A 15,031-nucleotide genomic window follows, 5' to 3' on the forward strand; every position below is an offset into this window, starting at 1 on the left:
TTACCAACAACCTTGATCTTGACGCTGGCTGAGGCCTCACCAGCCTCATTCTGCAAAACTATTTTATAGTTGCCCGAGTCCTCCCGCTCCGTAACCTCAATTGTCAGGCTCGTCTGGTCGCCAAACGTTTCAGCTCGGACACGGTGGCCCGAATCAAGGATCACCTGACAAAAAAGAGACATAAACACTTACGTGTAAGCATGTAGATTGTTTAAAACAAATAGTTTAGAAGAAGAATTAAAAGAGGCCCACCCTTTCTCCCTTCATCCACACCACTCTGGGTGCTGGTTCTCCACTGATGGGGATCTCCAAGCGAAGCTTGTTACCGGCCACTACTACAACTGTGTTGTCTGGGAAGTTCAAGCTTTCCAGGTGTACTCGTGGAGGGTCTGCAGAAAATCAAGTTAAGATCATGTAATGACAGAAAGCACAGAAAAATGTAAAGTCTTCTTATCCAGTGAGGAATCCTGTAGTTTGTGTACCAATGATGTGGATCTTGGCAGAAAGGCTCTGGGAATATCCCTCAGGTACAAAAGTGTAATCTCCTGCGTCGTGAAGGGAGCTTGCCTCGATTTCAAGCCGGTGAACTCTGAGGAACCAAAATTATGTCAGATGGTGTAGACAGTGTTTTTTTTTTTTTATTTAATAGTAACATGCGTACTTATTCTTATGAACGATATTGATGCGATCGCTGGCCTGGATCAGCTGTCCATTCCTGTACCAACGTCCTGGAACGTTTCCAGGGTAGATTTCACAGTTTAGCTTGAAGGGTTGTCCCAGCATCACCGTCATGTCCTGCAGGTCCTGGAATATCTTCAGTGGTTTCACTAAGTATAGGTACAGCAGTAGAATAGAACAGAGTAAATGTCTTTAAAACAACACGTGAGCCATGCAAAAAGCCAGAAAATATAAAGAGAGGGAAGAGACTGCGTACAGTCAATTTGAACTTGAGCCTCAGATGTGCCACCAGTGGCCATGATGGAGTATGTGCCAGTGTCATCTCTGGAAGCATCATCAATCACCAAGTAGTGTTTGGTTCCCTCGCACTTAACTCGATATCTTGAGCGCACTCCTGTTGGAACCTCGACTCCATTCTTCATCCTGTAGGAGCATTAGAAAAAGTCACATATAGACATACAGATGTTTAACAAGTCTCACTTGAAAATGAGACAATGGATCTCAGTGAGCTCACCGATATAAATCAGTGTAAATGAAGTAAATATATGTTTAATATAGTAGTTATGTTTGTCATTAATGTTATTGTAATGCTGTGCTAAATTAACACATCACAAAATCACAGTAAGGAAATTTTAAATGAGCCTATAATTGATTAATATAGTCATTGTTTGATTTTTTTAAATAAAAAATTAAAGCCTTGTGAATACTGATTTATCATTACAAACTTCATCTGAGCTGCATGAGGATATAGTTGTTAGCATCTTAACGGTAGGGTAAGAGATGTTTTCCAGGTGCATTTTTACTGTATTCTTTTAATCCCCTTCACATCCCAAATGCAGGCAATGAATTAAATGCTCTAACACACACACACAAAAAAAAAATGTAGTCACCTGTGGAACAGACAGGACTAAAAAACACCATCCAGTCATTTTAACTGGCCCGTTCTAAAAAGATTGGTTGGTGGTATGTCCATCAAACTCTACTGCAAAAACATCTACAAAACATTTTGAGGAGCAGTGGGTTGTATTCGTTCAGGGTGGAGCTGGCCAGCTAATGGGGATTTCCTATCAACCCGGTCAAACAGTACTTTTTTCTTAGGAACCTTCCTAAGGAGCTAAATCTACCAGAAGTATCTAAATGGCAGCCTTGATAAGCTTTTTAATCTTTTTAGAGCACTTCTGTTTAATCCAATAAGAACTGCCATCAATAAATAAAAGACTTTGTGGTTAAAATACACTGTATATTTCTGAACCAAACCATCTGCTTTTAACTTCTAACTGTAACCATTTACAGGCGGAAACAAAGTTGAAATGAAATTAATGATGGAAGTAAAAAGTGACCAGAATGAACAGAACAGCTTGTGAAGGAAGGGACTCCAAACATCCATCCACCAGCCAAACAAGCCTTCTTAATACACATTTTATATCTTATTATACTATGATTTTATGTATAATATAGCCTCCATGAAACAAAGTGATAAGAATGCATTAGCCAAAGTGATTAATGTGCCTTTTGTGAATAATTATGATTAGACTAACATCACAGTCTAGTGTAAGGGTGGTTTTCCATAAAACATGAAGTTTTTCAATGAGGTCAGTGGAAAGTATAAGAAAAAAATCAATAGGAGAAACATTTTTTCACTATTTGACCTGGATGCTCTTCTCACTGGAAATCCATAACAATGAGTTCTGGTAATGCTACCTACAATTCTTAGGTCTTACCATTTGACTTGTGCGCCTTCCTCTGACACTTCACACTCCAGCTCGATCCTCTCGTTCACTGTGGTCTTTACAGGCTCAATACCCTTAACAATCTTAACTGGTAACTCTAGAAGGTAGGAGGCAAAGACAAAACTGAAAACAAGTTGACTGGATACACAGGGGCAATTTAACAGATGAATTTATGAGAAGGTGAATGGTTAATCAAGGTACCTTTGACAAACAGCTCTGTGGCGCATTTCTCATCACCTGCAACTACCGAATAGGCGGCGTCATCATTACCTGTGCAGTTGTTGATGACCATAATCCTTTGTGTGCCTTTATGCTCAAAAATATACCTAAATATAAAATCCATTAGTTACATCACTGGTCAGCTAAAGAAATGGAGACATCATACACTCACTGGTCACTTTATCAGGTCCACTTGTTTATGTACTTCTGAACACATACAGCTAGTCAGCCAATCACATGGCAGCATGTAGTCACGTAGACATGGCGAAGATGACTTGCTGAAGTTCAAACAGAGCATCAGACTGAGGAAAAAAAAGGGGATTTAAGTAACTTTAATGACGCATGGTTGTTGGTCTGAGTATTTACTGGGATTTTCAATCAAAACCATCTCTAGAGTTTCCAGAGGTCTGAAGAAGAGAAAATATCCAGCGAGCAGCAGTTGTCTGGACCAGAATGTCTGGTTGATGTCAGGAGTCAGAAGAGAATGGGCAGACTGGCTGGAGATGATAGAACGACAACAGGAAGTCCAGAAAGGTCTGCAGAACAGCATCTCTGAACACACAACACGTCCAGCCTTAAAACAGATGGGCTACAGCAGCAGAAGACACACCGGGTGCCTCAGCTTTGGGATGTGGTGGAACGGGAGATTCTCATCATGGATGAGCTTGTTTCTGGGTTTATGTTGTTATTCTCATTTTGTTTATTTTGTGCACTTCTGGAAGGCTCTTAATACCCAGCAGCACAATAGCACTTTCTAATTGTGTTTCTGTGTGTTGTCATAATTATTTTATGCTTTTATTCATTGTTTTAATTTACTTTTTATGAGTCTGTTGTAAAGCTCTTAGAGTAACTTTTGATTATTGCAAAGGACTATACAAATAAAATTTGATTGATTAATTTGATTAATGTGCAGCCGACAAATCTGCAGCAACTGTGTGATGCTGTCATGTCAACATGGAACAAAATCTCTGAGGAATGTTTTGAACATCTTGTTTAATCTATGACACCAAGAATTAGTGCAGTTCTGAAGGTGAAAGGAGGTCCAACCCGGTACTAGCAAGGTGGACCTGATAAAGTGGCCGGTGAGTGTATATTTACACTTGTACAAAGTAGTCCTAAAATAGATGGATTTAATTAAAGATAGATATCCATAGAAAATAAACATATTTGTTCTAATCCAATAGGAAGTAATACAACATTTAATTACAATTCATTAAGCATGCTTCAAATATGCTCAGAAACTACTACACACACAGTGGGGTCAGGCTGACATGAAGAAGGGAAAGTCAATTGGGTGGATGGACTTACTTCCTTTGACTTAATGTCAGCAGTAGAGCCAGAATGGGGCCGGGGCACAGGAAGTAATTATGGCAGATAGGAAGGAGCACCACGATATGACAGACAGACAGATAAGACAGAGACACAGAGAGACATCATGCCTGGAGGGGTAGAGTATGTGGTTGATAACAGTGTTACAACAAAGAACAGGATCAAAAGGGAAAAGTCCTCAGAACATGGGAGTCCTGGAGAGAATGACAAAGGAGACCAAAACCAGAAAACAGCAATATCCTCCCAGATGGCTTTAACTTTAAATGGCTTTGGACAGCATCTTCAGCTAATGTTTGGATGTTTAGGCACAACTCTGTTTAGTTATAAGCTCTACAAGCCAGTAATTTTAATATTTATTCTGCTTGAAAGATTTCTGAATCTTAATCCTACATTTTGGTGCTCACATTTCTCCAAAGGCAGCTGGTGGGTATCGGCGGGCTAAGCGGAGCACAGCTTCGGCGGTCGCTAAGGCAAAAACTCGGGCATGGGAGGAGTTTGGAGAGGCAATGGAGAGTGACTTCCAGACTGCTTTGAGGAGATTCTGGTCCACCATCCAGCGGCTCAGGAGGGGAAGGCAGTGCTCCATCAACACTGTGTACAGTGGGGATGGGGGGCTGCTGACCTCGACTCGGGACGTTGTGAGGCGGTGGAGGGAATACTTTGAAGACCTTCTCAATCCCACCAACATGTCTTCCGATGAGGAAGCAGGGTCTGGGGACCCTAGTGCTGAGTTCGCTGAGGTGGCTAAAAAGCTCCTCGTGGCAAGGCCCCAGAGGTGGATGAGGTCCGCCCAGAGTTCCTTAAAGCTCTGGATGCTGTAGGGCCGTCTTGGCTGACACGCCTTTACAGCATCGCGGACAGTTCCCCTGGACTGGCAGTTGGAGTGGTGGTCCCCCTTTTTGAAGATTGTAGGGTGTGCTCCAACCATAGGGGGATCACACTCCTCAGCTTCCCTGGTAAGGTCTATTCAGAGGTCCTGGAGAGGAGGGTCCGTCGGATAGTCGAACCTCGGATTGAAAAGTAGCAGTGTGGTTTTCGTCCCGGTCATGGAACAGTGGACTACCTCTACACTTTCTTTAGGGTCTTGGAGGGGGCATGGGAGTTTGCTCAACCAGTCTACATATGTTTTGTGGATTTGGAGAAGGGATTCGACCGTGCCCCCCGGGGACTCCTGTGGGGGTAGTCCAGGAGTATGGTGTGCCGGACCCGCTTGTACGAGCTGTCCGGTGCCTGTATGACCGGTGTCAGAGCTTGGTAGACATTGCCGGCAGTAAATCAGAATCGTTTCCAGTGAAGGTTGGACTCCGCCAAGGCTGCCCTTTGTCACTGATTCAGTTCATAACTTTTATGGACAGAATTTCTGGGCGCAGCCGAGGTGTTGAGGGGATCCGGTTTGGTGGCCTCAGGATTGGGTCTCTACCCTTTGCGGATGATGTGGTTCTGCTGGCTTCATCGGGCCGTGATCTTCAGCTCTCACTCGTCTGCAGTGATGCGGACTCTGCATCAGTCTGCCGTGGTGAAAAAGGGGCTGAGCCAAAAGGCAAAGCTCTCGATTTACAGGTTGATCTACGTTCCTAACCTTACCTATGGTCACGAGCTGTGGGTAGTAAACAAAAGAACAAGATCGCGAATACAAGCGGCTGAAATGAGTTTTCTCTGCAGAGTTGCCGGGCTCTCCCTTAGGGATAGGATGAAAAGCTTGGTGATCAGGGAGGGGCCCAGAGTAGAGCCGCTGCTCTTCCACATTGAGAGGAGCCAGATGAGGTGGCTCGGACATCTGGTTGATGGATGGATGGATGGCAGTACACAGTACAAATCTACTGGTTACATACTGTTGGATGAACCATTATAGACATCGAATATTGTCTGTTTTGTCAACTTCTTTTCCATCTCTGAAAATTCCTTAAGCATAATTTGGTGTCAGTATTATAGCTCACCAAAGCTCGAACATATTTAATACGGTGTCATGAAAACAGTAATTTTTCTTGAGAAGAATATGACCGAAAACAACCAGATTGCTTACTTTAAATCAAACTCTTTAAAACAAGTTAGAAACTGGGATTTAAGTGCCTCATTTAATGGCACCATTAGAATTATGAGATCTCATTTGGAGACAATTTTAACTTTTTTTCACTTTTTATTTTTGCTTTACCCTCAGTTGCCACTTGGTTGGGTTCAGGCATCAAAACGAGGTTAGGACAACAGAATTTCATATTTAAGTTTAGGAGCCAAAACTTTTTGTTTACCTTTTTTTTTTTTTTTTTTACCAAATTTTACCAAATTTACAAAATTCAAACAACTTTACTCTTTGTTGCTACTTGGTTAGGTTTAGGCATTAACCTAAGCTAAGGCATTGAAATTTCATATTTAGGTTTAGGAAGCAAAGCTTTTTGTTCACTTTTAGGAAAGGTTTGGTTTGTAATATACAGATCCACAACATTAATCAAATGCCTTAAATACATACAGGCTTACTCACCCAGCAGGTTGGATACTCACAAGATTTGTGACACCAAAAAATCCTGACAAAACCACAGTAGTTGTTGTCCTTCATTTAGAATCATACTCAGCTTACTGACATCTGTTAACCTATCTCCAGCTAATAATTTGATCCATTAGTTGTTGCAACTTTCAAGTTTAACATAAAAAACAAACATTTTTAGCATAGTCTTTTCTTCTTTCTTTACCACGATCCTAAAAATACCCAGATGATATACAAAAACATAGTTTATAATTGAAAAATCATGGGTTTGTTGAGAAGAGCAAACAAAATGATTTTATGAATTAGATTCTATTAAAACTGTTCCAAAGCCAGACTTGGTTAAAGACCTGTGAAGGAGGTATCACCTTTTTCCTGTACAGACTAGGACATATACATCAGTTAATGCATTTACCTTTAAATGTCCTTTTACTGCACATGGTGGTATTAACTCATAATGATCATTCATAATGTACCACACTAGAGTCAAGAGAAGGTTATTTGCTCGCTGGTCTTTAGCTGCCAATGGTTCACAGTGCAGGTGACTGAATAGGTTGCACATGAAGTAAACTAATGAAGGATGTAAAGTTACACTGTAAAAAAACTATCATCTACTGTTTCACTGTTAAATTTTTATTTATTTCTGTGTGATTTTTTGGAATATGTGTGAAATTGTGAACCGCCATGTGTTAGGAATAAAACATGTGAACCATTGTGCTTAAAAAAGGTGATGAAAAATTAAAACATATAAGAAATAGAAATGCATGGCCACAAACAAGGCATTTTTATCCTTTAAATGGAAAAGGCTGTTTTATATGTGTGCAGTGTTGGACCCTGATGACAAAGAACAGACATGGGGATATTCTCATTACATACTTGGGAGTGGGTCTGATTTCCTGTCCATTCTTGTACCACTTCAGATCAACTGTGGGATCGGCCAGCTCAACCACCAAGCGGATCTTCCCACCTTTATCCACCTGATATGCTGACTCCAACTTCTTTGCAAAAGCTTAAAGTCACAATAGTGGTCATTAAAAATCAGCTTTCAGATCAAGCTTCACATGTGTAAAATATTTCACTCTGCAAACACGGATTTATCTACCTTCACTCTTTTTCTCCTCTTTGGGAATCTTTTTCATCCTCTTTAGCAGACCCCTCAGATCTGTGATACCGTATGTAAAGGCAATTTTCTCATATTCATCTGGCCGGGCATTCTTCAGGATCTCCCAAACATCCACGTCTGGACCTTCATCTTGCTGTTTGTGCTCCCTGGTGATACCAGATCCGAGGGAACATTGTGAGGGAACGAGTCATATGCTGGTGTTTGCAACGTGTTCTGAGGAACCACTCATGAACTACTTCAATGACTGGTTTAAGATCCCTGGTGTAGCCGGGAGATCTCACCTCAATTTACAGTTACTTTTTTATTTTAAAAATTTCTTGCAATGCCAGTCTATCTTGAAGTGTTCCTCAGGACATGTCACACAAAGGGATGGGCATCATGAGCTGCTGACATCGGCTCTGAAGTCACAAGTTAATGGAAACAAGGCAACAGCATTATTAAGACAAGCAACAGAGGTTTTTGCTAAGCAGTAGTGGGTTTTTCCTCCAGTATTTAAAAGAAACATTACATTACAACCTCATTTCCAAGAACAATAAAAAATGTAGTGTAAAAATTAACAGAGATTTAGAAACGAGAAAATGAGAAAAATTGCGGACGTACATGCTTCTTTGAAATTTCATGCCAACATTTCTTTAACAAAGCTGGGGTAGGTGGGGAAATGTATTGCTTCTCCACTATGCAAATGGACTTTCACAACCACACCAGTTGTTTAATTTTCAAGAATAAATATTTCCCACTCAGTCTGATATAAAAATTTAGCTACTCTACAGTTCAATGCCCTACTTTGCTGAACGTTTCATTTCATATTGCACTAAAGTTTTACAGGTGTTTGGATTGCAGAGAGTTTATATGCAAAAAGAAGCCAGAATGTTTGGCAGCGTCTGTTTGGAATAAGCAAGACCTTCCTGAAAAAGATGTCATCTGCACGACAGCCTGTGGCTGTAAAACTGATGCAGGTTACCCACAAATATACAAGCTGAACAGTATACAACATCCATGCTTTTCAAAAAGGACTTCAAATCTTTATTTGCATATACAACGTAGCACAAATTTTCATATTTGTGCTTCTGTTTCAGCTCTTTTTAAAACACTTTTTTTTTTTTTGTTTTTTTTCTTGTTTCCCCCCCAAAAGACACCAACAGTGACATTCTGGCATTAAAGACAATAATTTGGCTGATGGCTGAATGCCAGTACCTACTGAATTTTGTCAATTATGTGTCAATTTTCAGGTAAACAATGAAATATGTATTAAAAGAAACAACTAGATGGTTTGAGGGTGCATTCACAGCAGCCCTTCTTAATCGAGGCATAGCTGATTGATGAATTGTAGATCAGAAAGCCCAGTTTGTTTGGGAAGGTGTGAATGTGCAACCAAAGCAAAGGCAGGAAACGAGCTTCATGTGACGAAAACAAAATTTGCCCCGCATTAATCAGAAGATGAGCAAATTTTCTTCTTTGTTGTTTGTCATGTCTTCTCCTTCACTAATTCTTCACCACCACTACAGGCAAAGAGAGGAATGCGTTAATAAAAAGGTTAATTTTGTTTCACTAAGTGCAGTGTGAAGAAAACTAGTCCCTAATCTCAGAGTCTAGTGGACTAGTGAAAACTATCTCAAAGTCTGCCAGTCTTTTATGACGCTATCTATGAATTACCAGCGGATGCTTGAGAGGAAGAGTTGCTGTGCTCTGAACCACATATTACCTCCTGATGTGCCAGTAGAGAAGTACTTAATAATTTCATAGAAGCGGTGCATAAATGTAAATGAAGCATGTAGTGATAAAGTGGTTTGAGTGGTTAAATAAGAGTGGAAAAGCCCTTTAAAAGTATTTCATTATTTATTTAACTCTCATGCAAAACTTTTTTAGTAACATTTTATATCTGTGTAAAAATAAATAAATGTTTCAAATCAGTTGATGTTATTTTATTTGCCAGCATGGCGACTGAAGTCAGCAGGGTGGATATGGTCCCATGCCATGCTGATATATCTGTAAACCCTTACAAAAGACACTAAAATTTGTGACTATAACATCAAATAGAAGCTAAAAAAAAGAAACACATTATGATTCTCTGTGGATTTTGCAAAGTATTTAGATGTTTGTGGAAATGAGGTAGTATTATATTAGAGGTTATACTTGGTTACTGGGAAAATACATTTTTAAGTAAAAACAAAAAAAAGAGAGACAGAGACAGAGAAAGAAATCCAAGGATGAGTGAAGCCCAATTTTTCCTTTAATGGTTTATGCTGGATTTGTGACTTTCATTAATTCACAAAAGGCACAGCAAAATGTTATAATAAACAAATATAATATGACATATTGCAAAGTAAAGGTAGATTTGTGGCAGTAAAATGAACCTTGTCTCTGGATATTTTCTGTTGTTTCTGGATACTTTTTTATAATATGGCATGCATAGAGAGATTGAGGGGAGATATTAAAAAGAGATTAAATAGGAATTTTTATTTGTACTCTTCTAAAAATGATAGCAGAAGATGAAACGAAAGGGTAATTAAAATTAAAGCATTTTTTTTCATTCAGCACACTGTATCATTAATCATCTTTATTTATTAACATGTAATATGGAGCATGCAGGGAATTATTATATTGCTCTTATCAGCTAGCCCATCCCTTTGTTAGCTGTTGGTTTGAGTAATCACTTCAGAGATGCTCTGATGCTGTTATATGACAAATTTATGCATAACTAAATGTTAGATTTGTAAGATCCTTGTCAAAAAACATGTTGCCCTGAACATGAGTATATCAGTTAGCTTTAATAAAGAACAATCAGTCAGCTCTTTCTTTCAAAGACATTTCCCCAAATGTCTGAAAGCTTGGAGGTGAATAGTGTGAATTATTATTCCATTCTGTGCTTGAGTTTCTTGTTTGTTTATTTCCAGTCAGTTATGGACACGGCTGAAATAAACATGGTGGGTACTTGCCTTATATTTCTAGATTGAAATAAATGACAATGTAGTAATAACACTATTTTACGGCATCATTTCTCTGTGGCTCACTAGCGCACCAGTAATGATTCAAAATGTTGCTCGTTGCATCATACAGGCAAGGCCCATTTCCATCATCACTGCTGCCTGAGCAGTTAGAAAATGCTGCCTTCAAATAAAGTGTTAGAGTACTACAAGAGGCCAACACTCTTGCTGTCCAATTCCTAGAGCTATGCCATGCTGGGGACTCTAAGCGTTACAGTACTCACCTGCAGTAAGGTCTAATCGTTTAAATACCTATGGTTTTCTCTACTAACCTTTGATTTCTGAATATGTAGGGGAGAAGAAGAGACAAGTCCACAATAAATGTGTAATTTCTCTGGTGAGCAGTGTCACTGACTACGGCTATTTTTGCTCACAATTAAATCTTACACTGTATCTCAATATATGTATCATGAGGTCTCTTTTGAGTCACCACAACCGTTTTAATACAAAACAGAGGTTTTCAAACTGTAAGGCAGGTCTCCACATGTTGCATTGTGACCTGACAAATTTCTCTTCATCTTGATTAAAGGTGCAATATGTAACATTGCTAGTTTAAAATCCACTTGAGAATAATCATCAATAGAGATGCAAACAACTAATATAGTTATGGTAGAAAATTATTTCATTATTTTTTACTTCTAAGGTTTTAAATATTAGGAATTAATTTAAAAAATCAGCTGAATCAGAGAACAAATGAGAACAGAAAAATAAAGGTCACAAAAGCTTTTCTTTTCTTTTTTCTTTTCTTAATTATCTTTAATCCAATAGCCACTAAAGTAAAGCTGCCTAAAGATTGTTTTTTTCGGTGAAACAAACAATCTTCTAAATTTTGTTTAAGGACATGTAGTCATCGAACACAGTAATGGCTGAAGCTCCTAACCCAAATGCTCCTTCTCTGAGCCTTTGAGCATCAGACCTTAGACCTGAGTGCATCAAGTCAGGATGTTTTTGTCACATCATCATTCAAGTTGGTCATTGAATAATTTATTGCTGCTAAACAGATTTAAGTGCTCTTTGAGTCAATGTAAAAACATAAACGAATCAATATTGGCTTCTGCATCTCAGTTTTGAGAAACATTTTTACACATTGCACCTTTAAAAATTACATTTTCCAGGCTAGTGATAAAAATATGTTTTGTAGCTTGCTGCATTTTCTTTTTTTAAACAATACTCTATTATTATTCAGCTTTAACTTCCTCTAACAAACACCATTCCTTCCAGATCTGTGGATTAAACTTGGTGCTCAATGGGAGAAATGAGCCAGTGACTATGAGGAGTACTGCTGGCTTTGGACATGTCTGCAAAATAATGACATGGGCTGAAAACTTTGCAATAAAAGAACTTTTCATGTAGCATTGTTGCAGCTGTTATGATACCAAACTTTGAAAACCCCTGATAAAGCATCATAAAGCAAAAACAATTTAATAAATATGAAATAAAGAAAATATATGTGATTAAATAAAAATGCAATCATAATAGGGGCTTTTAAGAAAAGCTAAAGGGGAGGGGGGAAATCCACCCTGGGTCGATGTGATTCTCACCTATGTTTAAGGAGAGCACTAAAGTCAAGCTCGCCTGCATCTTCTTGTCCTTCACTGCTGTTGTTAACAAGGAGAGATTAATGAAGATTTAATCAGAGTTGCAACAGTTACAGGCACTAGAAAACAATGCTATACGAGCAACGCAAAGCAAAGGCTCTGATGTCAATCGATGCATTAGCTTCAAGCTAACTCACGATTTGTGCAAACACAGAAACCTTTTTGTCTTTTTCTGGATAAAAGCTTGAAACAAGGCTGCATGTGTAAGACTCATCGAGAGCTGTCCCAGGAAATATTGCCACAATGTTCCTGCAGTGTGGGAACATTGTGATGATGCAATGGACCTGGGATGCTTTGTGTTGCTTTACATTGTTTGTATGGAGATTTTAAGTGCAAGTGTTGGCCTTAATTTGCACATTGAATCAAGTGGTTGATTTGTAATTACCTTGAGATAAGGTTAATGACAGTATTACAACCATCTTGCCAGACTTATATGTCATTCAATAATATTACTGGAAGGATATTTGTTGCACCACAGGAAAAGCTACTTCTCTTTCTTGTGGTTTGAGACACTTAGAAATGTAGGTATCTTATTAAATGTTATTTTCTCTGATGTGAATGCCATGTAAAAAGACAATAATGTCCCGTATTGAATATATAATGGTTGCTGCTGATGTTTTGTTCTTGCTTGTTTGTTACCTTCTTTTGAAAGCTGATCGGATATCAAAACTTTGTGAGCCCTGCTCAACTTCTGTAAAAAAAAAAAAAAAGTCACAGCACATTTGTGTTTAATGTGAATGTGAATTTGTGCTGTTATAATCTTCTTTGATGTTGTACAGACCTTTAATTTCCAAGTCAAAGGAGCAGCTGTCAAACTTGTCCTTGTAGGTCACCTCACACCTGTAATTTCCAGCATAGTTCTCTTTGGCTTTGATGATGTGCATCTCAAAAGTGTGGATCTGCCAGACAGTGTCATACCAGAATTTGTAAAAAGTCACCAATATTATGAAAGATGATGGTTATTTACAGACTTCTGGTGGAGCTGTGGTTAAGTGGGTGTCATGGGGTACTTACCTTGGTGAATCGATCAAAGCTCTCCTTAAGCTGTAGGTGCTTTCCGGTCTTGCTGGCCAGATCCATCCATTTCCCTTTAAACCACTTAATAGTGGGTTTGCGAAGAAGGTCTTTGGCTTCCACCTTGGCAACAAAGGTGATGTCACCGCCTTTTGGACACAAAAATACCATGTGATTACAGAGAAAGTCTAATGATATGAAATGTAGTGGGACATGTGCTCTGATCACTGTTGTGTTTAATGTGGTTGTTGGCCACATTGAGCCAAATAAGCTGAGTTTTCACAATGTCAAGATTTAGATTTTATTATTGGCTGGCAAGAAGCTACTGGTTTGTATGCCAGCAAAAAAAAAAAACAAGGATCTGGCTCATTCTGAAAAACAGACATGAGCTCTTTTCTTTCCTGTTTAAAGAAGAGAACCTCGACTGTCCCAATCTTTTTTTCATACCCAGCAGATCAGTGCCATACAGTTCAGAAAATTCAGAAACACCCAATTTTTGCTTTTTCTCCTTTTAGCCTTTCGTACCTGAATAGATTTAATGCATAATCATTTGCAATACATGTTATAATTTTAACATGATGAGTTTTGATCATGAACTGGCCCCAGTAGCTGCATCTGCTTATAAGAAGCTCAAAAACTCTCGTAATTATATGCTTGTTTTTGGAAATGAGACAGTTTTGTCTACTGAATACAGGTTGAATCATGTATTAAATTAAATTGTTTGTGAAGGTTTTGGTTCACTTCAAAGATTAGTAATTCTTATACCCGCGATTTCTTATTTTCCCATTTAAAAAATTTCTTATTTTTTTCCTGGTGAAAGCCATTTTTTTAAAAAAAATTGTTGTATCTTTTTCTAACAAGCTTTTCATTTATATGAATATTATATAATAAACATAAATCCCATTTCCAGAAAAGTTCCAAAGATATTCTAAAATTCAATGAAAAACATTACTTTCTAACAATCAAAAGAAATACTGACCATCTTTAAATAAATTTTAATGCCACCAACACGCTGTAAAATGTTAGTGCACATGTGTGTTTACAGTGTGTGGTAATGACACTTTTTGCTAAAAGGATCTATATTCATTCTTCTTGATTACAAGATTCAAGCCGATCAAGCATCTTTGTTTTCTGGTTCTCTCCTTCATGACAGGTCAGCAGGTTAGTCAAGCTGTGAAGCCACTCTGGTGTAAGTAAACTAGGGATTGTCCCGCTGAAAAAAACCACATACCTCTGAAAAAAAAAAAATTACCTGATGATAACATATGTCCCTACAAATATACACCTCTATATCAGTGGTATACTAACACCTATACATGTCCGTCCATGCATGGACACTAATGCATCCACATACCATCACAGACGCTCGCTTTTGCACCAAATAACAGCCTGGATGGTCTTCATCAGTTTTGACATTTAAAACCACAAAAAGCCACAACATGGAGTCATCTGACCACAGAACTCGTGTCCACTGTTTTGTCCATCTGAGATGACGTTCATGTCCATTTCTGCACAGAGCTTATGCATTTCTTCCTTCACAGTTTCAGGCTGCATTTCTGAATGCAGAAGCGGACTGTGCTGAGTAATTGTTTTCCACTGATCATGGCATCCACAAACTTAACCTTGGGTGGATGCCCCTTTTATACTCATTCCTGACACCCTCACATGTTAACAATTCATCTACTAATTGTAGAATTTTCTGGAACAGTGTTATTCATAGATTCTATGTATTGTTTTGTTTTTGTTTTTGTTTTTCTTTGTCTTGGCAAAGAATGTCAGACTTTTGAATTTTTATGTTTTTTAAATACAATAAAGTCGGTCAGTTGGGACATTGAAAATAAAATTTAAATGAATGAGTAAACTATAAATTTGTGCTTTAG

General features: G+C 38.5%; 1 protein-coding gene across 9 annotated transcripts in view; it reads right to left on the reverse strand.

Annotated features, from left to right (window-relative positions):
• Positions 1-15,031, reverse strand: part of mybpc1 (myosin binding protein C1) — a 39,750-nt gene that overhangs the window by 13,031 nt on the left and 11,688 nt on the right. For 7 of the 9 annotated variants that reach the window (XM_041977790.1, XM_041977789.1, XM_041977788.1 and 4 more), the window contains 15 exons: positions 13,152-13,300; positions 12,919-13,036; positions 12,777-12,828; positions 12,081-12,137; positions 10,812-10,820; positions 7,535-7,701; positions 7,309-7,441; positions 3,936-3,944; positions 2,610-2,734; positions 2,400-2,505; positions 935-1,101; positions 662-827; positions 483-589; positions 253-389; positions 5-164 (listed from right to left, as the gene is read on the reverse strand). In XM_041977790.1, coding sequence (XP_041833724.1) covers positions 5-164; positions 253-389; positions 483-589; positions 662-827; positions 935-1,101; positions 2,400-2,505; positions 2,610-2,734; positions 3,936-3,944; positions 7,309-7,441; positions 7,535-7,701; positions 10,812-10,820; positions 12,081-12,137; positions 12,777-12,828; positions 12,919-13,036; positions 13,152-13,300 — 1,662 coding nt within the window. The remainder of the gene's footprint in view (positions 1-4; positions 165-252; positions 390-482; positions 590-661; positions 828-934; positions 1,102-2,399; positions 2,506-2,609; positions 2,735-3,935; positions 3,945-7,308; positions 7,442-7,534; positions 7,702-10,811; positions 10,821-12,080; positions 12,138-12,776; positions 12,829-12,918; positions 13,037-13,151; positions 13,301-15,031) is intronic. The other 2 variants (XM_041977786.1, XM_041977784.1) reach the window with 1 other exon arrangement.

Source organism: Melanotaenia boesemani, chromosome 23, assembly GCF_017639745.1.
Source record: "Melanotaenia boesemani isolate fMelBoe1 chromosome 23, fMelBoe1.pri, whole genome shotgun sequence".
In the NCBI taxonomy this organism is placed as follows: domain Eukaryota; kingdom Metazoa; phylum Chordata; class Actinopteri; order Atheriniformes; family Melanotaeniidae; genus Melanotaenia; species Melanotaenia boesemani.